The sequence below is a fragment of the Podarcis raffonei genome, chromosome 13, assembly GCF_027172205.1.
Source record: "Podarcis raffonei isolate rPodRaf1 chromosome 13, rPodRaf1.pri, whole genome shotgun sequence".
NCBI lineage: Eukaryota > Metazoa > Chordata > Lepidosauria > Squamata > Lacertidae > Podarcis > Podarcis raffonei.
The window spans coordinates 42,624,382-42,648,324 of NC_070614.1; the positions used below are offsets into that span (position 1 = coordinate 42,624,382).

The window sequence follows — 23,943 nt, forward strand, 5'->3', positions numbered from 1 at the left end:
CAGGAAGCTTATTTCTTTTGGAAGACATATATCCTGGCCAATGTTTGGATACTGATCTTCTGAACATTGAAAACAATCATCCATGTCTGAAATCAAATATGCAAAATAAAGATAAAATGGTATTTAAGTATGGCTTTCTGTTCCTGAATGAGGGTAGTGAACTTGAAATATCAAAAGTGGATTTTGCAGTAAGAATAATAGGAAATACAAGCTCTTGCATAATCTGAGCTCAATGGCATCAAGAGCCTGCTTACTCATGGGTTCCAAGCAAATCCAGAAAAATAAACAAATTGAAACCAGCCTGCTAGTGGCTGAAGGTGTCAGAGGCCTCTGTGTCTATTCATTTCTTTTTTTGGGGTTGGAGCTTGCACAGTTTTTTTGTTTCAGCTGATCCAAACTACTGATATTCACATCCCCTATTAATTTATTTGATATTCTGTTCAGCCACCCAAGTTACCTCATGTGAAGTATGTAGAAGAGAGCCCTGGATCGTTTGACCCTTTTATTATTTCTTTAAGGTTACCAGATTTTTTCCAGATTAATCCGGGGACACTTTTCAACTTCAATGGATTTTGTATGGGGACTGATTTGTAAATCCGGGGACTGTCCCTGGGAAACGGGGATATCTGGTAACCTTATCTATTTTCCCTCCTATAAAAAACTACACAAGACTATCATGAATCACCAGGTCTAGAAAAAAAATATATAAGGCAGCTGCTGAACACATGTTTGCAAATATTCTACTGCTCACAAAGAAAAAAGCACAGGATATAGCAAAGGACAGTTATTATTTCTTTAATTTTTCTTCCTTATTAGCTGTTCCCTATTGTTCAGCTCAGGTCTCAGAATGATTATATAACATTTTGGGGAAAAGATGCAAACCAGAAGCCCAATACCGGAGGCTAAGATAGAGAAGACCTCCACTGCCACCATATATTTCCCCTTGGTGCTCAGGTAGGAGGGAATAAAGGACAGCCAAACACTGCAGAAGACCAACATGCTGAAAGTGATAAACTTGGCTTCATTGAAACTGTCCGGTAACTTCCTGGCAAGGAAAGCCACAGCAAAACTGACAGTTGCCAGGCAACTCATGTAGATGAGAACACAGTAAAACATGGTCACAGACCCTTCATTACATTCTAGTATAATTTCTTCTGTCATTGAGTGCATGTCCACATCTGGGTAGGGGGGAGAGGTTGCCAGCCACACAGTACATATTCCTGCTTGAACAATGGAGCAGGAAAGGAGAATGGAGTGGCCTAGTCCTTTCCCCACCCATTTCCTCATCCTGGACTCTGGTTTTGTAGCCATGAAGGCCAAAACCACCGTGAAGGTTTTTGCCAGGACACAAGAAACAGCAGTTGAGAAGATGATGCCAAAAGCTGTTTGTCGGAGGAGGCAGGTCACCTTCTCAGGTCGGCCAATGAAGAGCAATGCACACAGGAAACAGAGCAGGAGAGAGATGAGGAGAGTGTAGGTGAGGTTTCGGTTGTTTGCAATGACAATGGGTGTGTCATGGTGTTTTATAAATGTACCTAGTACCAGAGCTGTGATCAAGGAAAGGGAAAGAGAGCAGCAGGCTAAACTGATGCCCAAAGGTTCTTCGTAAGACAAGAAGCTTATATCCTTGGGTAGACATGCATCCCGGTTCTTGCTTGGATAGTCTTTGTCGGGGCATTTATTACAGTCATTCATATCTGGAAAAAATAAGGAAATGACCTTTAGCTCATATCACCTTGTTGGGTCTGATGTTGACTTTCTGTCTGAGAAGAAAAGAGCTCTGCTCATATTAAAACATATGTGGAATACTGCCTGATACTCTGTAATGTGGTATTGTTGAAGAGCTATGTGGTTCAGAGCTATGTGGTCAGCCAGAGCCATTGACATCTGAATGTTTATTCACACTAGCCTGGGTGCAGCCTGTGCAAGTCAGAAGGAGTGCATAGCTGTTAACTTACAGATTTGAAAATAAGGGACCAGCAGTCTCGAAAATAAGGGATCAACAGCCAAAATAAGGGAGCAACAATTACTTTGATAAAAAACATATTTTGTTGTGTGCAAATATCTTTAGATACCTATTAGGTCCATAAATTACCATATAGCATATATTCAACACAAAAAAACAGCAACAATTTGTTGTTGACAAAGGACAGCTGGACATAGAAAGGGCCCCATTACCTTCTGTAGCTTAGGGCCTCATCAAACCTGAATCCGGCCCTGGAAGGGGGCCAGTGTCCCTAGGAGTTGCCTATGTTGGAAGGGAAAAGGTCAACTGAACTTAGAATCATAGAATTTGCAGCGTTGGGAAGTGACCTCAAGGGCCACCTACTCCAACCCAGGAGTGAAACTAGCCTTTTTTTCACCTGGGGCAAAGACCCAGTTTGGCCCCCTGCCCCCCAAGTCTTACTTTTAAAAGACAGCCCTGTTTAGGGAAGTTTTTAATGTTTAATGCTGTATTGTGTTTTTAATATTCAGTTGGAAGCCACCCAGAGTGGCTGGGGAAACCCAGTCAGATGGGTGTGGTATAAATAATAAACTATTTATTATTATTATGATGATGATTATTATTAAAGTGAGGTTACAGGGAACCAGGCAGAGGGCCTTCTTGGTAGTGGCGCTCACTCTGTAGAATGCCCTCCCATCAGATGTCAAAGAAATAAACAACTACCTGACTTTTAGAAGAGATCTGAAGGCAACCCTGTTTAGGGAAGTTTTTAATGTCTGATGTTTTATCATGTTTTAATATTCTGTTGGGAGCTGCCCAGAGTGGCTGGGGAAACCCAGCCAGATGAGTAGGGTATAAATAAATAAATTATTATTATTATTATTATTATTATTATTATTATTATTATTCACATTTGTGCGCCTGCTCACACACAGGCTGGGAACCTCAATGGTACCCTTCTGGAGGCTTCAACTTAGAAGCTGCAATCCTATACCCAGTTACATGGAAGTAGGCTTTATTGAGCTTATTGAGTCTTTCTGCCAAATAAATCTTAACTATGATGGACTTGTGATAGACCAGATTGTGCTGTCAAGAGTTTTGTGACTGGTCTATCCAGCAACTCAAATTGAAGTTACCAGCTACAATCTAGGAGCAATGAGAACTTCGCCCACCTCCCTGGTCTTGAAGCTCACAGAGATTTCAAAACTAGTTTGTGATGAAGTCTGCTATTCAAATTAAAATACCAGGTACCCTTCAAGAAGCTTTCCAGATTCCAGCCGCTTTGGCACCTGTCAGCGCTGCCCAAGGTCCCAGCTCACACAAGACCAACGCTGCTTCTTCCTCAAGTTAAAAAGTCTTTATTGAAGTTCAGTTCCATTTCCAGACGCGCAGCGCGCAACGCTACGTCTATGCCTTAGACCGTAGAAGTCCCATCTGAATCTCCTCCCCCCTGACACCAGCTTAAGATTCTAGCCTTACTCCACCTCTTCCTCTGTTCCTTCTTTCTCTGGGTCCTCCTGCTAGTCGGAGTCTCAGCCCTCCTAGATTCTTCTGATGCTGAGTCCGCCGACTCTTCTCCCCCCCTCCTTCGGGCTTTAGGACCTGGCTCCCAATCCGGGTTTTCTGCTGTCCCGCGCTCCTCCACATTTGAACTTGGCGCGCGCGCGCAGCCTCCCACTTTCCTTCTGACCGTTACACTTGTGTCACTGCTCCCTCTTTCGGGGAGGCTAGCTGGACCTGGCCTTCCCTCCGTTTCCCCACTCCCCGATGGAGGAGAAGCTGGTCCTGACTCATGTGACTCTTCCCCCCCACTGTGCTCTGGTGGGGGAACTGGTCCTAATCCTCCGCTACTCCTTTGGGACTCCCCTCTGGTTCCTTGTTTATGGATCGTCCCCCCTGGGACTCGCCTCGCCCTTACCATAGGCGCCCCCTCCTGGGAATCTTCTGATTCGCTGGAGAAGCTCATGGAATCTCTCGGGCCACTGTCATATTCCCCTACGCTCCCCTCTGATTCCTCTCCTCCGCTCTCTATTTGCTCTCTCCCCTGCTCTTCTGCTCCTGAGCCTCTGACAGCACCATATCCTCAAGCCTTCTCCTCTTGCAACATTTACTGCTATTCCTTTAATTTAAACTGATTCACAGCCTGAAGCCATCAAAGCAGTGTACAGCGAGATAATAAAAAAAGCAAGCAAACTGTTTCTACAACGGAAAATGTGTTTTTTTTTGCTTGTTTTTCAGAGGTATGCTATAGCTCAGGGGCTTCGCAGCTGCCTAACCCTAAATCAAGTAAATAGATACAAATATTTAACTAAAAGAAATTGTAGAAAGATTTTGACAGATTTGTCTGAGCACTGAGGGTCAAAAGGAAGTAATTTTAAACAACTGTTGCTGAGGCATTTCACAGAATGATGGCAGGTGGGTGTCCTGCCCCCTCCCCAAATCCTCGCTACGCCCCTGCTGTATGTTGCTGCTTAAGCAGCAGCAGCAGGTCCCCCAAGCGAGGGTTGACTCCTGATGTCAGGTACGGGAGACACTTGGCTTGGGAAAGATGGCACCTGTGAGGGAGGCACGCCCATCCATTCATGCCGCACGCAGCCCTTTGGACCGGTCCACTATGGCTTGCAGGCAAAGCGCAGCCTAAGCAGCTTCTGCACGGCCTGGCTGGGCGCTTGTTGCTTCACCTCGCGAGCTCTGATGGTGGAGGCGGTTCTCCAATGGAGCCGAGGAAGGGAGGGCCTAACCAAACATGGCGGGGGGTGGGCAGCCGCCCTACCCTTCAAGTGGGCTGAGGCGGAAGCGGACGGCTTTCCCAGCCGCGCTTTGCCTCAGCAGGGACTGGCGGAGGTTTGTGCTCGCATGGATGACAGCGAGCTGGTGGAAAATGCTGCGCTTAGCTGCCGGGCTCTTGGCAGCCGCCCTAGCTGCTGTGCTGGTGGGCTGGCACAGCCCTTCGGGGCCCAAGCAGTTGTGGCGCCAGCCTCGCTCCTTCTCCTCTGAGCTGGTGCCCGGAGCGGAGGCCAACAACCTCTTCTGGGTAATTCAGGCGAGTCGAGTTGAGGTGAGCAATGCAGCCAAACAACACAGCTGGAGCCTCCCTCCTCCCTGACTGGCAGGGAGGGAGGGAGGGAGGGAGAGGAGCTGCTTCCCTTGAAACCCAGGAAATTTAAGGGACATTATCAATCCGGGACAGCAGCGGGACACGGCACTGGGATAAGGGAGTTTCCCGCCAAATAAGGGACGGTTGACAGCTATGAAGGAGTGGCAAGGCCCTCTCTAGATATGATTCGAAGCACATACCACGCAACTACTCTCAATGCATAGTCATGCTCATTTGATTAGCATATTTAGACTATCTGAAGGGCTATGATTACAAAGAGGTAGGATCACACACACAGCAGATCATCTCCTCTTTTGAAACTTAAACTCAGCCTTCCTTACAGCACCATTCAATCCTAAATACTGAGTCTGGATCTATTGAATCTATTTATTTCTCCTACCATCCTGGTTTGCAATCTTCCCCTCTGGACATGGGATGCAATTGTAGCAGCAAGGGGGCTTTCCCTCCTTCACTTTCTTGCTGGATCCTGGAAGACAACTCTCAGTACAGACAGAAAGAGGCTGAATCTAATCCATAAATGAAAGAGCAGAAGGTTCATCAAGAGACTAATGACTCTGGAATCCTTTATGTTTTGTGGCCTTTCCCTATGTTACTAAACTGACACAGAATTTCAGTAATATGTAATGGCCATTCAGAGAGCAACTACTTTTTTTCATATTCGTAGTAGTAGTAATGTTTGGAGTTATGTGATATTTCCTTAATATTGTTCTGGGATGTGCAGTAGCCCATTTGTTCTGCAAAGATTGCCCTGTCCATTAAAGTACACTTTGAAGTCACTCTAGTTTCCCTGTTAATTTTGTTATAATTCTTACTTTTGAGTATGCTGTCCACTAGGTATACAGCTCTATATACAGGTATACAACTGATTTTTGTGCCTGTGGCTACACCTATACTTGGACCCATCAGATGCTGCCTGGGGAAAAGTTCTGAATATTCCACCCTGAGTGGTTGGGAAAACCTACCCAGATAGGGGATATTATTATTATTATTATTATCATTATTTTTTTTTTTGAGGAAAGCAGAATGGCTGGGGAAACCCACCCAGATTGGGGGTTGTTGTTGTTGTTATTGAATGCTTTTAATGTTTAACAGACTATTATCTTTTAAGATTTTGTTGGAAGCCGCCCAAAGTGGCTGGGGAAACCCAGACAGATGGGCGGGGAATGAATGAATAAATAAATTATTTTTGAGGAACGCAATCTTTGTGAATTCCAATACAAAAATATTCTGGACAATTGCGTGAATTGGAATGAAGCTATCCAAAACCTATGACACTCCCTGGAATGTTGCAAAACAATTCTCAGTATGTTAAGAACAAAATATACCTGGCAGGCAGCAGGGGAACCAACTCCCACTGCAGGTTGCCAGGATTGGATGAGAATATTGAATATTGCTATTCAATATTTACAGAGAGAGGCTTGGGAATGAAGCCTCTTGGAATAATGTCATTGTCCTCAGTAAATCTCCAGCCCCCTTCCCTCCCACATCCTCATTCGTCAACAGCATCCTGCCTATGGTTGCCACTTAGTGGCATCTGTCTTCAAGACCTTTGCTCTCACTCTCTTAAGGCTTGCCAGGATCTGGGAGATGGTGGGTCTGGAATGCTTTCTAGTGATAAAGTGTCAGCCAGCTGCTCCAGCTCTGCCTCCTCCTCTTCCCCCAATATTTCCCAACTCCACCCCCCATCTTCCTCTGAGCTGTGACCTCCATTAAACCCCTGTTGTAATTCTGAACTGTCTTCTTCTTCTCTGGAAGGTCAGGCTGGGGAAGTGGTCTCCACCATTCCTCCTCTAACCAGTCCCTGATAATACATTTTAAAACTAATTTTGAGATCACTCCTTTTTAAAGATTGCTGCTTCCATTCCTAATGCTCCCTTGCTCTTCATACCTTTCTTCTCATGTCAGTCCTTCACTCTTCCACCTGCACCCTGAGGTGCTGGAGAACACCCTGAGTGTTCTCCTGCACCTGTTGCTGTTTCTTCCTCTGGTATTATTATGCCTCCTTTCCCCACCTTTCTAGCAAGAAAGACCAAATCCTGGAGCTTATCAAATTATACATCATGTTTCACTCTGTCAGAAATCAGTATTTAATAAGTGTAAAGAAATCCCAATTCTTTGGTTTATTTTACAATAGTTTCTTTTTCTACTTAGGATTCTGGTTGAAGTTTTCCAGTGGAAAAAATAATCCATTTGATTAGTCCAACATAACACTTGTCTACATTGTTTGATATATTGTTGCTTCAAGGTCACAATGATCGTGAAGAAATCCACTTTGTAGCTTCGTGGTCTCTGAGCATGCATCCCCTCTTGTGCTGGGGAAATGTACCCAGAGGCTCCATTTGACTGAAAGAAAACCTGCCCTCCTGTCTCCAGGCCCTTTCATAGAAAAACTGATATTTGATCTGGACCTAATGACGCACATTCAGATGAAGGATTGCGTGATGCAAAACCCACATTTGCATGGATGCAGCTTGTAGTGTGGTCTGTGAATGGTTGGGATTAGGCTGAGACAACCTAGCTTTTGTTATTTTCATCTGAACTAGCAACCCCCTAAGGCATATTTACGCTGTTAGCCATGCTTAACTTTACTTTTTAGTAAAAGGGTTCTGTTTTGTAACCTCCTTAATAAAATATTGGTCTTCTAGCAGCAAACTTTTGGCTCTTAATCTGGTACCTGGGATGCTTTGGTCATACACCACTCATCAATTTACGACTCAAAAGACAGTGAGTAGACTTGCAGGTGGATAATGATTGCTTATTCAATACTGAATCTCTTTTGAATTAGCAAACAATGAAACCCTACCTGGTTAAACCAACTGTGCCATGTGATGGCATCTTCATCAAGGAATAATGATTGGTCTGAAGGAGCCTGTGGATCTATCCTCCCAACTCTCACTCGGTGCAAACTTTGGTTGGAGAATATAATCCAATTGACAATATCCAAGCTAGATGCTGCCTCTCCATTCTGGTTGATGAAGACCACATCTCCTGCTGTATTGTTAAATGAGATGCTTCTCAGAAAGTGATGGAGCTAGATTGAAAACAGAAAAGACAGGGGTTTTGGAAAAGACTGCAGCATTTTTTCCCTAGGAGCAGAACCTACAGCAAGTGGTGGGGGATGATTCAATGAACTGTCAGTGGATTCAGGTCCAAGCATGGAGAGAGCCTATCAGTTTTCTTTCACACACATGCCTCTCTCTCAATCTTTCTAACAACCCTTTATTTAGCCCATAAGTCTAATATGTGTATGTAGTGAGGTCTCTCTCTCTGTCTCTCCCCTCCCCTCCCCTCCCTTGTCTCCCTGAACATCTCAGAAGACACGGCAGTGGCGTGCGAACACCTGTTCTAAGGAAGGATTTGGTTGATATGGGATAGAGGGAATGCTGATCATCTCTCTCAACCGTTACCATAGTTTCCTATACATGAATGCAGCGGCACCTCACTGGGCTGTAAAGCTTCCCTCATACAAATGCTTTTTCTTCAAACATAGGACAGTACAGTCAAACCTTGGAATTCAAATTTAATCTATTCTGGAAGGACTTTTGACTTCTAAAACATTCGATTTCCAAGGCGTGGCTTCCGATTGCCTCTTTCAATACCAGTTTGAAAACTGGAACACTTATTTCTGGGTTTTCGACGTTTCGGAGCTGAAACATTTGGCAACGGAGATGATCTGAAACTAATCTTTGAATGGAATGGGATATCATTGGACTGCAAAGCTTCCCTCATACAAATGCTTTCTGCTCAAACACAGGGCAGTACCTACTCAAGGAAGGACACCACTATCATTTCCCTTTTCTATAGGGCCTACTGTCATTTGCAGCAGCACAATATGTGGGGAACTATCTAGGATACTATCATATCAGTGCCATCTCCTACTCTGTCTGCAGAATTATAAATTCAGTTCTGTGTTCTTCTTCCTAATACACCCACTCAAACGTTTGAACTCTGAGAGGAAAGAAGAAGTTGATAGGCTTTTGGGAACGCAAAAAGTGTCAGGAAGTAACAGGGCTTTGCCAGTTGAGAATATTCAGCCTTTACCTGCCAAGACTGTTGATTCAGATTCTTCCCTCTCCCTCTGTACGCCATTCCTCTGTGTCTGAATCTGGAAGTGGACATGGCATGTAAAGCATGGGCCATGGCGTACACAGCGCTGTGGATGCTATAACTGTGGCCTGTCATGCTCACTTCAAAAAATGATCCAGGAAGGATCTCCAGCTTCTCTTCTCCTGTGCAAATATTCCCCTCTGCCTTGTCTGCAGTGATATCTGGGAGTACACATTCAAAGGCTTGTTGCCAGAAGTCCCTGATAAAACCATCCCCATCTGTGCTGGAAGGGTTTCTGTGCACAACATACTGATGAAATCCTGGTGGGTTTCGGAAGTGAATTTCAAAGGCTATAGCACCATTGAATACTCTTGAATCCCAGTTCCTTTGAAAGACAAATGAAGCAAACTCAACCTGGGCTGTTGTTATCCATACTTTACTTTTTACTTTCTTTGTCATGTCATCATGTTCTGATAGGTATGAAAGCCATCTAAAAGTTGCCATGGAATAAGATTCTCCAGAGGCAACCACTACGTTAGCTTTGCTGCTAAAAATTTGATCTTGTATATGGGCTGCTTGTTGTAGCATGCCATACATTTCAGAAATAAAACTAAAATTGGGGATTCTTTCTATGAATGCAAAACAGACACCACTCTTGGTAAACATTGGAGAGATGGTTTGCACAAATCTTTCTCCATCGTTATTGTCTATTGCAATGACTCCAATCCACGTCCACCTGAAATGCAGAAGCAAAGAGAGAATTCCCTCATACTGAAGGGCTTCTGGGGCTGCCATCTGGTAGAAGGGTAGCCCTGGGCTTTTATCATTCATCACTGGAGCAGAGCCATAAATGAGCTGAAGAGGGAATGGAGGAAGAGAAGAGGCAAAGTAATATCCTGTTAGTCAGATATGCCTTTTGCCACCCACCAGGTGTTGCATTCCTTTCTCATTTATACTAAAGACACACATGCAAATGGCCTAAACTGGGACCATCTCCCATTCCTCCTTGTTAAATATTTGTTCTGTTGACAGGGGGGGGCATTGTTGCTATTTTAAAAAACAACAACAAAAATTTATGCATACTTGCAGGTTCTTGTACGATGTATAAAACTAATTGGAGGGACACACCATGCCCTAAATAGAGGATTCTCCACCCCTACTTGAGGCATTATTTATGGAGCCATGTCAGAATTGCAACATGGGTCGGATACACATTCCTTCTCTGAAGCTGCTTTTGTCTTCACGATGCACATACCCCAACTGCCACAACTTCCATTTCTGCCTTTTCCTTTTCAAGGCTTTTCAGACTTCACTTATGAACATTTATTTCACATTGGAACCAGCTGCTCAGTACTATTACTGTTCTCCTGCAGAATTGAACTGTATTTGCAATTTGTCATACCTCCAGAGTATGTTTAATTTGAAAACCCTTTCCCCTTAAACATTCACTGGCCTTTGGGATATCAGTGTCCTTGAGGTGTGTTTAAGAGATTGGGGGTGTGACAGTTTTTTTTGGTATTGCAGCCTTTCTTTCCCCTTATTAAGGTCATTTTATTTTATTTTATTTTAATTCTGTTCCACCTTTATTTTTCAAGGATTTCAAAGTGGTGTACATGGTTCTGCCCCAATTTCATCCTCAGCCTGAACTCGTGATGCTCCCTGAACTTGTGCTGTTAATTCAGGCTCTATCTCTATGCAAGCTAATAGAGGTATTGTACACGGGTGTCCTACCTGCGGGCTCTTATAGATATCCAAAACAGTTGCCACATAAAAAGAGATTTCAGAATCCAGTCCTCCAATGACCCCAGCCAGATTATTTTCAACATCACATATATAGTTAGGAACAAATTTCTCCACCCTGGATAAAAGCAGCAATGTGGCGAGATATGTGCTCCTTGCATTGTTATAGCTGTCATATAAGTGAAAGCCCAAGGTGATATTGGGTAGGATGTGAGGGTCTTCATTGATCTCCTTGACTGCAAATGCCAAGGCCACAATGTGCTGGTAAATCTTAGGCACCACCCTAGAATGAGAGTTGCAAATGGCATCAGAAGGAACATATACTGGTATATCATTTTACATACCTTAGGCACCACCCTAGAATGAGAGTTGTAAACAATATCAGAAGGAACTGATATATAATTTTACATATCAGCACAATAGTTAATCTTCCTGGTGACAGCCCTTGAGATACAGTGGTACCTCAGGTTAATAACTTAATTTGTCCTGGAGGTCTGTTCTTAACCTGAAACTGTTCTTAATCTGAGGTACCACTTTAGCTAATGGGGCCTCCCACTGCCGCCACGGCTCTCTCCTGCAATGACCCCTTTCCTATTCATGAAGCAGTGATGGTTGTAGTAATTCACAGAATTCTATGCTTCATAATATATACCATTGAAGGGAAGCATTGTGAAACAAACTTTAGCCTAAGATCAGAAAATGAAATGATATGAGCATTCAGGTTCAGAACAGGTTCTTTTAATTCATTCTCACTAACACTCCTGTTCAGATAATGTCTATCAAAACTGGCTTTTCAAAAGGGTTCTCTCTCTCTCTCTCTCTCTCTCTCTCTCTCTCTCTCTCTCTCTCACACACACACACACACACACACACACACACGTATACATTTCAATACATTTATATTCATTTCCCTATTGAGAAATGGGAGCTTCAACAGGATTCTCTTAATTCACAAGAGATTCCTATGGATTTTTGCATCAGCATATGTCCCACTGAAATCAAAAGTGGTTATCTCAAGGTAAATGGGTTGAAGTTTGCAGCCTCAGTCATTATTCTGAGGCTGAAGCTCTTGGTTTGATCATTCCTGTCCTGCAATGAATGACTGACTTAGTTCTCACACAAGCTCTTCAGGCAGTGCTGGTGGGGGTTCCTCAGTGAATTTTGCTGGAGAGGAGATGAAACCACCATGGGAAACAATGCCACCAATGAGGAAATCTCCTGGCTGATGATACATGTGAAGTGGACGGTGTGGATCTTGAAGCCTGCATTTTGCTATGTGAGCCTGACATACTTTGTATGAAAACAGTTCCAGAAGCAAGACCACTAAAACCACCATTCTCAATACAAAGGCAACTGTTCTATGCAGAAACCACATTTTCTCTTTTCTTAGTTAAAATTGTCTTGTTTAAATGGTAGTTTATTTTCCCAAAATGACGCAATCTGGGAGTATCCAAAATCAGACTCAAATTATAGCCCTGTTAATCATCAAGGAGCAATGTAATTATTCATCCAGTGCTAAGAATTCCCTCTGGAATTGCTGAAGAAAATGTATTTGTCACATACTCAGAAGTGCAATTTTAAATTTCCTTTCATTAGATAAAAATGGACCAGTAGTGTATTGGTGAAGTTAGAAGTAAGAAATAGAAGACCTTGTAAATAATGGAGTTTCCAAAATATGTAGTCAGCTCTCTCAGTCTAGGATACATGAGGTACTGTGGTACCTTGGTTCCCAAATGCCTCTGTTGTTGACTGTTTCAGTTCTCGAATGCCGAAAACCCAGAAGTAATTTTTTCCATTATTGAATGTACCTCAGAAGTCTAACGTCTGATGTGGCTTCCGCTGAGTGCTAGAAGCTCTTGTAAGCAATTGGAAGCCGCACCTCGGTTGTCTAGTGTATTGGAAGTCAAAGGTCTTCCAGAACGGATTACATTCGACAACCGAGGTACCACTGTAATTTGTCAGGGCTGTTCTGCTGGCTTTGGAGAACAGTTTTGTTGGCTTGAGGCATCATCTGAGATGAAGAAAAATGAACTCAAGGAGATTTAGTCCAGTTATGATTTGCTACATCAAATAGACTTATTTATGCTTTAACTCTTTCTTATAATAAGCTGTCCCCTGCTGTTTAACTCTGGCCTCAGCAAAATGATATAACATTTGGGGAAGAAGATGCAGCCCAGTAACCCAAAACTAGAGGCCAAAATAGAAAAGATCTCCACAGCCACCATGTACTTTCCCTTGGTACTCAGGTAGGTTGGAACAAAGGACAGCCACACAATGCAAAAAACCAACATGCTGAAGGTGATGAACTTGGCTTCATTAAAACTGTCTGGTAACTTCCTGGCTAGGAAGGCTACACTGAAGCTGACAATGGCTAGCAAGCCCATGAAGCCCAAGACACTGTAGAACATGGTGACTGACCCTTCATTACATTCCAGAACAATTTCTTTAGTCACAGAGTGCATATCCAAATCTGGGAATGGGGGAGACGTTGCCAGCCACACACTACAAATAATGGCTTGAATCAGGGAGCAGAAAAGAACAATGGAGGTAGCCTGTTGTTTCCCCACCCATCTCCTCATTCTGGAGCCTGGCTTGGTAGCCATGAAAGCTAGAACCACTATAGTTGTTTTTGCTAAGATGCAAGACACTGCTACTGAGAAGATGACTCCAAAAGCAGTTTGTCGAAGGAGACAGGTTATTTTTGTGGGCTGGCCAATGAATAGCAAAGGACAAAGGAAGGAGAGAATGAGGGCTAGGAGGAGAACATAGGTGAGGGTCCGATTGTTGGCTTTGACTAGGGTAGTCTCTTTGTGCTTGATGAAGATCCTAAGCACCAAAGCTGTAGTGAAAGTCAATAAAAGAGCAAGCGTGACCAAACTGATCCCCAGAGGTTCATCGTAAAACAGGAAGCTTATGTCTTTTGGAAGACATATAACCTGGCCAAGGTTTGGGTACTGATCTTCTGGACATTGAAAACAGTCATCCATGTCTAAAAATAAAACAACAACAAAGAATATGTTTACTGCAGACTTTTGGAGTTCATTGGTGTTAGGGGGAAAGGCTTCCACAGCCTTTTGTTTTATATCCCACTTCTTTACTCAACTCTTCAAAGCAGTCAACAACATTTAGAAAACACAGCAGATCACAAAGCAAAACAACCAGCCTCTTGAACCAGCCAGCAGCAGGCACCAGATGTTTGTTTCTTCAGTTAGCCCTGTCTTTAGCCAACTGAACTAGGCCCTGATGTGGTCTTTGATTGCCTCTCTTGTTCTGTCCTTTCTTCCCAAAAGGCAAGTGTCTGTTGGCTCATGTAGACTAGGCCACATTGCTCCCCTCACATCTGACCATCTCTGATTCAGTGTCATATTTGTGGAAATAATGCAAATAGCTGCACACTTCATAAACTACTTCAGTATTTTGGTGGAATACAACTAAATTTCAGCAGGCTACAGTCCCTCCAAGTGTTCCTATTTTCCATGGATGTCCCCGCTTTACAGAAGCCATCTGTCAGGGTGCCCTCAGAGCACTCTGACACAAGCTACACCCGTGAGACTGAGCTGTATGAGAGGCAGGAGGATGGGATTGAAGATGGAGTTTCTGAAGCAGAAGGAGGCAATGGAGTGAGCAGGGGTTATTGGTATTCCCAGCCCACGCAGGGGGAGGAGGACTTGGTCTGGGAGGGAAAGCAGGAAGAAGAGACACAGGAGAGAGAACAGGCAGATTTACAGGCGTTGCAAGGGTTAAGTTCAGGGTCAGAGGCGGAGCAGATGCATGAATCTCTGCGCTCAAGGCATCTTGGGAGACTTTGGGAACGCAGGGAAAATGTCATAAAGATCCCACGCCTTCTGTGTTTTAGACGGAAGAGGAAGTCAGTGCTCCCAACTGACAGCTCCAAGGAAGACTGATTTACGCGGGCTCCCACCCGGGTTGTATAAACAGCAATAAATAAGGACCATAAAACCATCGCAGTGTCAAGGCTTCTCTGTGTGTAGAGAGATCAATTTACACATCCCTAACACCATCCTGGTTTCTGATTTGATCCCCACTTTCCCTTAGGATGTCCCGATTTTCATAGGAGAAATGTTGGAGGGTATGGTGGGATGTCCCTATTTTCATCAGAGAAATGTTGTAGGGTGTGGATTTATCTGACCCCCCCCAAGCCTTCTGTATAGGGAAGGGTTTTTTTTAATGTCTAATGTTTTATCATGCTTTATATATATTAGAAGCCACCCAGGGTGGCAACCCAGTCAGATGGATGGGGTATAAATAGTAAAGTTATTATTATTACTGTTATGGTATAGGACATCCCTATTTTGATCAGAGAAATGTTGGAGGGTATGAGACTAGAATTGGTGTTTCTACACTTTCTGAACTGCAGCTGTTACTGCAGCTGTTGTGATGAAGGTGATCAGTGAAATAGAGGAGAGATTTTGACAAGAAAGTTCTGGCTCATGGTTTAAGCAGATCGGAAAGCGTGTTTCGATGACAGAAAGGGCTCTGTTTGCTTGGTAAGGCTTTAGCTGAGCTGAGAGCATATACAGATTAAATAAAACACAAAATTCATTAGTAGCCCAGAGTGGCCCTCTTGAACATTTATATACCCTAGGGAGGGTCAAAATCATCTTTGAAATAGGTGGTATACATAAATCTATATATAACATTTTAAAACCTTTCTTACCTTCCTGGTTGGAAATCTTTCCTTCTGGACATGTAAAGCAATCATAGCAACAAAATGGCTTCCCTTCCTTCTTGGTTCGACTGTAACCTGAACTGCAATGATCATTGCATATAGAAATGGGCCGGGTCTGTCCATAAATATCAGAATAGAATGTTTTAGGTAATATCATGAACACTAGAGAGTATTACGAATGCAGTACAGTGGTACCTCAGGTTAAGAACTTAATTCGTTCTGGATGTCCGTTTTTAACCTGAAACTGTTCTTAAGCTGAGGTACCACTTTAGCTAATGGGGCCTCCTGCTGCCGCTGCACCACCGGAGCACGATTTCTGTTCTCATCCTGAAGCAAAGTTCTTAACCCGAGTTACTATTTCTGGGTTAGCGGAGTCTGTAAACTGAAGCGTCTGTAACTTGAAGCGTCTGTAAGCCAAGGTACCACTGTACCCACAAGTTGAATGTAAGTAGCGAGTTCTCTCTCTCTCCCCCCCCGCCTCTCTCTCCCCCTCCACCTCTCTCTCCCCCTCTCTGTATGTATCTGTGTAGATAAAAAGGTAAAGGTAAATGACCTCTGGATGGTTAAATCCAGTCAAAGGTGACTATGGGGTGTGGTGCTCATCTCTCTTCAGGCCGAGGGAGCCGCCGCTTGTCCACAGACAGCTTTCCGGGCAATGTGTATGTATTTAACGTATTATTATTATTATTATTATTATTATTATTATTATTATTATGTGGCCTACATGACTAAACCGCTTCTGGTGCAACGTAACACCGTGACGGAAGCCAGAACGCACAAAAATGCTGTTTACCTTCCCACCACAGTGGTAACTATTTATCTACTTGCACTGGTATGCTTTCAAACTGCTAGGTTGGCAGAAGCTGGGACAGAGCAATGGGAGCTCACCCGTTGCACAGATTTGAACCGCTGATGTTTTGATCGGCAAGCCCAAGAGTTTCAGTGGTTTAGACCACAGCACCACCCGCTTCAATCAGCTGACAGTAGTGTTCAATGTGGAGAGATATTGATACTTACCTATCCTGCTACCACATGCTTAACGAATGAAAAGGGGTTTTAGCAAAAAACAAAAAAAAGGTGAAGGAGCATGCTTAATATTAATCAGGAGTGGGTTCTAGAGTGTTGGTGCTACCGCTCTGAATGAATGATTCCTTGTAATTGTAGAAGGAACATTAAGTGGCACATGAAAGTTCAGATTGAACAAGTCTCACTATATTTACAGAATACTGAGAAACAGCCATTTGAGTAACTATCTTCTTCCTGACCATTGGGCAGGTGATGGAATAAACCCTGAAAAGTGCAGAGAACCCACCTGGTTAAATTGGTTGGGCCATACAATGGCATCCTCATGAATGGTGAACAATTTTTCCTGGGTACCCAGAGAGTCTATCTTCCCAATTTTGACTCTAAGAAAGGTCTGATTTGGAAACATGAGCCAGTTTATAATGTCAAAGCCAGCAATTAATTCACCATTTGCGTCAAAACGCACCTTTTCTCCTGCACTGTTGTTAAACGAAATACTTCTGAGAATGTGATGGAGCTAAATAATAAAAATAAGAAAGGTTTATATAAATGCTCTTATTATGTTATCATACAACACGGTGAAAATACATCCAAGGCTCAGGATTATGATCCCATGAAATCTTTGTGCAAGCTACTGTTAGAAACAGCTAAAGGTCACTTAAAATCCCACACCATGGAATATTGGCCACATCTGCACCACTACTTTAACTTTCACTGTTTTGTGTTACACTAAAGAACTTTCCACATTGTAGGCTTATCAAGAGAGGTTAAGACTTTTCCATCAAGAGACCTCTACTATCTTTAAAAGACCACAATCCCCATGGTTTAAGTCTGTGGTATGGATGTATCTACTGCGGAGTGAGATATCACGACTGCCAACAATATGGTTGGCAGCCCTGTTGCTGCTTCTGATATTTTCAAAACTGCAAGGAAAGTGGCAGTGATATCCTCTTCTGCTTCTCCAGTAAGGCACCTGGGGAAGGGCTTTGGCTCAATGGTGACTCATGCTTTAAATGCAGAAGGTTCCAGGTTCAATCCCCAACAGCTCCATGTAGGGCTGGGAAAGGCTTTTGCCTGAAACACTGGGGAGTTGCTGCCAGTGTTCTCTACATGGTATAAAGCAGCATTCTATGCAATGTGAGACACTCTGAAGAAATCTTTGATACCCTAGCCCCAACTTGGTCATTTATTTTGTTTTCCTTTAAAAACGCTGCACCTGCTACCTTGATTGTGAAGGGATGGAAAGAAATTATTTTACAAACTGAGAGTTCTGTTAATCTCTGCTGTGGAGGCAAAATAAAAGGCTTGAAGTATGGTAAAGTTATTCTATGAGATTAACTTTCTTGTTAATTTCATGGAAGGCTGATAAAGCTCGACCATCATTTTTGCACCAAAAGATACGTAGGTACCTTCAGCTTTCATCTGACCAAGACATTACCTGCCATGGTTGTGGATTTGGAAGCTCCCATCTTAAACCCTCTGCCATTCCTCTGTGCTTGAATTGGGATGAATGTCTGATGTGCAAAGCATGTGCCACCGCATAGACTGCATTGTAGATGGTGTAGCTATGGGCAGTCATTCTCATTTCAAAAACAGACACGGGGAGTGTCTCCATCTTCTCCTCCCCTGTGCAAATTTGCCCACCTATATTATCTGCCACTGAACTGGGGAATGAACAGTTAAATGACTCTTCCCAGAAGTCCTTGATAAAACCATCTTCTTTTTCTGTGCTTGGGTTCTTGATCTGAAGGAACTTCTGGAAAGCTAACAGATCCACTGAGTGAATGGCAAGGGAAAGAGAACCATGAAGGAAACTTATGTCCCAATATCTTTGAAATGGAAATGATGTGATATCCATCTGGGCTGTCAGGAACCAGATTTTACTCTTGGTCCTCATTGGTATATGCTCAAAGTTTAAAACCTGGGGCACCATTTTCAATGCCATCATGGAATGAATTTCTCCATGTACAACCACAACATTCGTAGTGCTCCCCATAATAACACTGATAGCGTGAAAGCCCTCCCCCACCATGTCAGTGATTCCACTGGAAGATGTTAGCTTTGGGAATGTTTCTATGAAGTCAAAGCAGATGCCACTCTGGGAAAACACTGGAAGTACATTCTCTATAAAACCTTCTGTATTTTCCCTAACTTGAGAAACCACTCCAATCCATGTCCACTGGAAATGCAGCAGTAACTGGATAATTCCTCTATATTGACGGTCCCCATTTGGGAACATTTGGTAGAAGAAAACTCCTTGAGACTCTTTATTCATGACTGGGGAAGAGCCATATATGAGCTAAGGTTTTTTTATATATAAAAAAAGATGAGAAGAGAAGAATGGTTTTCAATATAAAACAATTACTTGTGTGTAGTTTTGTTTTCTTTCTTCTGTTCATTTCTGGCCGGGACCATAACGGTTAAGTAGATCGTGCAGATTGCAGGATTGAATTATGTGTTCAACTACTGGAGTCTACTTTCCCTGTGCATTTCATGCAAAGAACATGCTGAGGAAGTAGGCCCCTGCAGCTAGCAGGACTGAAACCTCAACTCACCAGATGCTCAGTCTAGCGTATCTCAGTTTTACTGTGTGCTTCAATGCACTGCTTGCTACAGCCATGTGAAGACAAATCTCATTCTTCCTACCGCGCCCCAACAGCCCCAGATCACTCCAGCAGGCCAGACCCAATCTGGGACTGTTTCTACCTAAGTCATCTAGTTCCACCCAAATTTGTCCAATTCAGGATTTGGGCTTTGGCTAAATCTGACCCATCAGTGTGTTAGGAATGGGAGGATCTGTCAATATTTCTCTTAAGTTTCTTATTTAACCACATCAATTAGATTTCTTTTTAAGCCTCATGAAATTTTCTCCTAAAATACAAAACTTTATGCAAATTTTGCCTAATATGCACATCTTTGCAAAGCAATATTTGCTGATATAATGCATTTTAAGTATATTTTTACTAACATACATTTTTAATGCACACTTTACCTTAATCTATGCATTTTTGGACACATTATTTGACTGGAGAACTGCTTTGCAAAATCTGGAAAAGGGGGAATTTCAAAGAATGGCTGCATTTCATGTATTGGTTCTGAAAGTGTGAATTCAGTGAAATTGAGGTGTGAATGTATTTAGATCTTACTTGCGGTATCTTGTAGGTAGACAGGATGGGTGTCATGTGAAGACAGACATTAGAGTTAGGTCCCCCAATGACTGCTATTGGAGTGCTCTCAGCATCACATTTATAGTTAGGGATGGCCTTGGCCCTTCTTGAGAGAAGCTCCATTGAGGCTTCATAGGTCCAGCTTGCACTGAAATGGCTGTTATAAATGTGGAAGCCCAGGGTGACGTTGGGCAAGATCTGGGGAGTTTCATTGATCTCCTTTACAGCAAATGCCAAGGCCAGGATGTGCTGGTAGAGGTGAGTCAGCACCCTGTATTGAGAGTTACATGCTGCATCAAGGTTCATCTGCTTCAGATCATAACATAGACTGCTTTTTAGTTCAGTATCAGTTCAGATATTGTACAAAAACAGGTTGTAAGCTCACATCTCACAGACTTGTAAAAGTAAACTGGCTCACAAATCTATGACGTCTCTTAAAAGCATCTCAAATTCCAGGACTTCTTAGAGAGTCTCTTGGTATATCTACAGAATACATAATTCAATAAGGTGTTTTTATTTATTTTGGCCTCTAGGGAATCTGGATGAGGGTTTGTATGTTTAATATCTGCTGGTCAAAAGTTACTTGTAGTTTGCATGTTCTTCATTCACACAGGATACACAGCCTAATAAGCAAATACCAATGTAGCACTTTTGTTTGGGTTTTTCTTAGAAGGATTAAAAAAATACATAGGGTCACAGCAGCCACTATGGAGAAAATATCTTAATGCTCCAATTTTATCTATACCCCGTGGATGTGAGCTTAATTTATAATGTAAAATATGTTTCAAGCCTGTTTTGATGCCATGTGGATCTCTACAGGCAAGACTTGACATCTGTACAAGCAGTTGTCCTGGAAGCCAATATTTTATGCTTGGTAAATGTTTTAAAATTCTTCAATAAAATTTGGAATAAAAGAAATGAGTGTTTGAAATGGGTAAATCAATTTTTTAAATACAACTACAGAAGACAAAATTCAATAAGGTGCTTTTATTTATTCTGACTTCTAGTAAATTTGGATGAAACGTTCACCTACTTACATATGGTCATCTGAAAATTCCTGAGATGGGTGTTTTTCAAAGGATAAGGTATCTGAAAATATGTAGATCTGAGAAATAATGCCAGCAATGATGAGGTCTCCTGACTGATAATATTTGTGAAGAATAGAGACAGGTTCTCTAATGGAACACTGAGGAAGAGAAAGATACTTGCACATCCCCTGCAGTGGCAGTAAGAGCACCAGCAACCTAAACACTACCATCTTGCAAGAAATTATTCATTTATGCACAACTTCACCTCTTCTGTTACTGTCATTCAAGTGACTGTGAGCAGTAGAGACTAACTTGAATGGTGACCCACTTAGCTGATTCAAAGCCATATTGACGAGCCTCTGTATATGTATAGACCCAACCATGTTCACTTCATACTTATTAATAAGAGCCTCCAGTCTTAGTTTCATCATTCTGCATGTGGGCAGAGGAGGTCCCGAGGGAAGGGGAGAAGATGTAATTCTGAATAATCTTGTAATTACAGGTGAGGTAATCACTTGCTTTGAATTACAGATTCTGTGTAATATTTTAAGGAAAACATGATTATCATATCTCATCCAAAGTATCAGGCAACTTCCTAGCTAGGAAAGCCAAAGTTAAGCTGGCAATGGACAGGAAACCCACGAAGCTCAAAACAGAGCAAAACATGATATTTCATTGCATTCTAGCACAATTTCTTCAGTGATCGAGTGCATGTCAACATCTGGGAATGGAGGACAGGTTGCCAGCCACACAGTAATAAAAACAGTCTGAAGAAGGAAGCTGGAAAGAACAATAAAGGTTGCCAGTTGTTTTCCCACCCATCTCCTCATCCTAGAGCCTGGCTTGATAGCCATGAAAGCTAGAACTACTATTGTGGTTTTGGCTAATACAGAGGAAACTGCCACTGAGAAGATTGCACCAAAAGTAGTTTGTCGTAGGAGACATGTCACTTCGTCTGGTTTGCCAATGAATAGCAAAGCACAAAGAAAGGAGAGGAGGAGAGAGGACAGGAGAACATAGGTGAGGTTCCGATGATTGGCTTTGACTATAGGAGTGTCCTGGTGCTTGAGGAATATTCCAGGAACCAAAGTTGTAATTAAAGAGAGAAAAAACTGCAAATGTGGTCAAAATAATCCCCAGAGGCTCATCATAAGACAGGAAGTTTATGTATTTATGGAGGCCTCTATCTTGGCCAATGTTTGGATAATGATCTTCTGAACATTTAAAACAGTCATCCATGTCTGAAATCAAATATGAAAAATAAACATAAAATGTTACTTAAGTATGGCATTCTGTTCTTGAATCAGGCTAGTGAACTTGAAATATTGAATGTTAATTTTGCTTGAAAAATAATAGGAAATTCTACCTCCTGCATAATCTGAGCTCAATAGCATCAAGGGCCTGCTTTCTCATGGGTTCCAAGCAAATCCAGAAATATAAACAAATCAAAACCATCCTGCTAGCAGCTGAAGGTGTCAGAGGCCTATGTGTCTATTGATTTGTGTGTTCGGGGGTGGGCCTGCACAGTCTTTGTGTTTCAGCTGATCCAACCAACTAATATTCTTATCCTCTATGAATTTGTCTGATATTCTGTTCAGCCACCCAAGTTACCTCATGTGAAGTATGTGGAAGACAGCCTTGGATCATTTGACCTTTTTATTAGTTCTCTTTTCCCTCCTATAAAAACTCCATAAGACACTCTCTGCTTGAACTTTAAAGAACCAATTACTTTGATTCAGTATTCTTGAATTTGGAGATTATTATGTTCAATGCAGGTAGGTGATACTTAAATTGCTAATACAGTGGTAACTTGGGTTACACACGCTTCAGGTTATGCGTTTTTGAGTTGCGCACCATACAGAACCTAGAAGTACCGGAATGGGTTACTTCTGGGTTTCGGCACTTGCGCATGTGCAGAAGTGTCGAATCATGACCTACGCGTGCACAGACGCAGCGCTGCAGGTTGTGAATGCTGTGCGTTGTGAACGTGCCTCCGGCACAGATAACATTTGCAACCCGAAGTTCCACTGTACGTCTTACATAGATTAAACTGTTACAGACTGACTAACGCTTAGGCAGACAGCAGCAGCACACAACAAAACTGCTGCTCTAACTGTTAAGACCATTCAGCTAACTGCCATAACTGCCACAGAGTGTATGACATCACAGAGTTCTACAGTTCTTGCCATTAACACTTTACATATGTGTCAGGGCTGCCCTAGGTCCCAGCTCACAAAGGACCAACGCTGCTTCGTTGTTAAGTATAAAAGTCTTTATTGAAGTTCAGTTTCACTTCCAGAGCCGCAGCGCGCAGCCCCACGTCTAAAGTGTCAGACCACTGATGCTCCGTCTGAGTCTCCTCCCCCCTGACACCAATTTAAGATCCTAGCCTTGCTCCACCTTCTCCGCTGCTCCTTCCTCCTCTGGGTCCGCCTGCCCGCCGGGGTTCCGCCCTTTCTAGCCTCTTCTCCCGCTGATTCCCCTGAGCCTTCTCCCTCCCTCCGGCGGGCTTTAGGAGCTGGTTCCCCATCCGGGTCTCCTGCTGTTCCGCGCGCCTGCACATTTGAACTTGGCGCGCGCGCCCAGCCAGCAGCTTTCCTCCTGACCGTTTCACTGCTGCTGCCACTGCTTCCCCCTTCGGGGGGGCTAGCTGCAACTGACCTCCCTTCCGTTCCCCCACTCTCCGATGGAGGCGTGGTCAGCCCTGACTCCCTCTCTGGAGGAGACGCTGGCCCTGACACATGTGACTCCTCCCCCCCACTATGCTCTGGTGGGGAAACTGGTCCCGATCCTCCACTGCTGCTTTGGGGTTCCCCTCTGGCTCCTTGTTTCTGGTGCGTCCCCCCTGGGACCCCCCTTGCCCTGACCATCGGCGCCCCCTTCTGGGAATCTTCTGATTCGCTGGAGAAACTCATGGAATCTCTCGGGCCACTGTCATACTCCCCTACGCTGCCCTCGGATTCTTCCCCTTCGCTCTCCCAATCCTCTCTCCCCAGTGCTCCTGCTCCTGATTCCCTGACAATATGCTTTGTGGATGCTAACATTTCACCATTTTGAATGTTAGAGCAATTAGTTTAAGCATTTAAAACACTGATGGGAGCCAGTTGGATCGCAGTCGATCTATTTATAAAATAAATGGTATCCATCTATTAAATAGGCAGCAACTGTTAAATAGAACACATCTA

The 23,943-nt window shown here is 43.2% G+C and overlaps 2 protein-coding genes across 6 annotated transcripts in view; both read right to left on the reverse strand.

Moving 5' to 3' along the window:
* LOC128399482 (vomeronasal type-2 receptor 26-like) overlaps positions 1 to 12,894 on the reverse strand; it is a 44,469-nt gene extending 31,575 nt beyond the window's left edge. The window contains exon 1 of the mRNA XM_053360983.1: positions 11,969 to 12,894. The gene's annotated coding sequence lies outside the window, so the exon portion shown is untranslated. The remainder of the gene's footprint in view (positions 1 to 11,968) is intronic.
* Positions 780 to 22,594, reverse strand: LOC128399480 (vomeronasal type-2 receptor 26-like). 5 transcript variants are annotated; one of them, XM_053360974.1, is made up of 6 exons: positions 22,125 to 22,594; positions 17,030 to 17,080; positions 15,529 to 15,655; positions 7,867 to 8,094; positions 5,443 to 5,569; positions 780 to 1,697 (listed from the first exon to the last, which is right to left on the reverse strand). In XM_053360974.1, exons 1-6 carry the CDS (start codon positions 22,211 to 22,213, stop codon positions 796 to 798), a joined length of 1,524 nt encoding a protein of 507 aa, XP_053216949.1. In that variant the 5' UTR covers positions 22,214 to 22,594; the 3' UTR covers positions 780 to 795. The 5 variants fall into 5 exon arrangements, with proteins under 5 accessions (XP_053216949.1, XP_053216953.1, XP_053216951.1 ...); XM_053360978.1 differs by having other exon boundaries at positions 16,853 to 17,080; XM_053360976.1 differs by lacking the exon at positions 22,125 to 22,594 and adding an exon at positions 18,002 to 18,838 and having other exon boundaries at positions 16,853 to 17,080.
* Between the last annotated feature and the right edge of the window lie 1,349 nt (positions 22,595 to 23,943).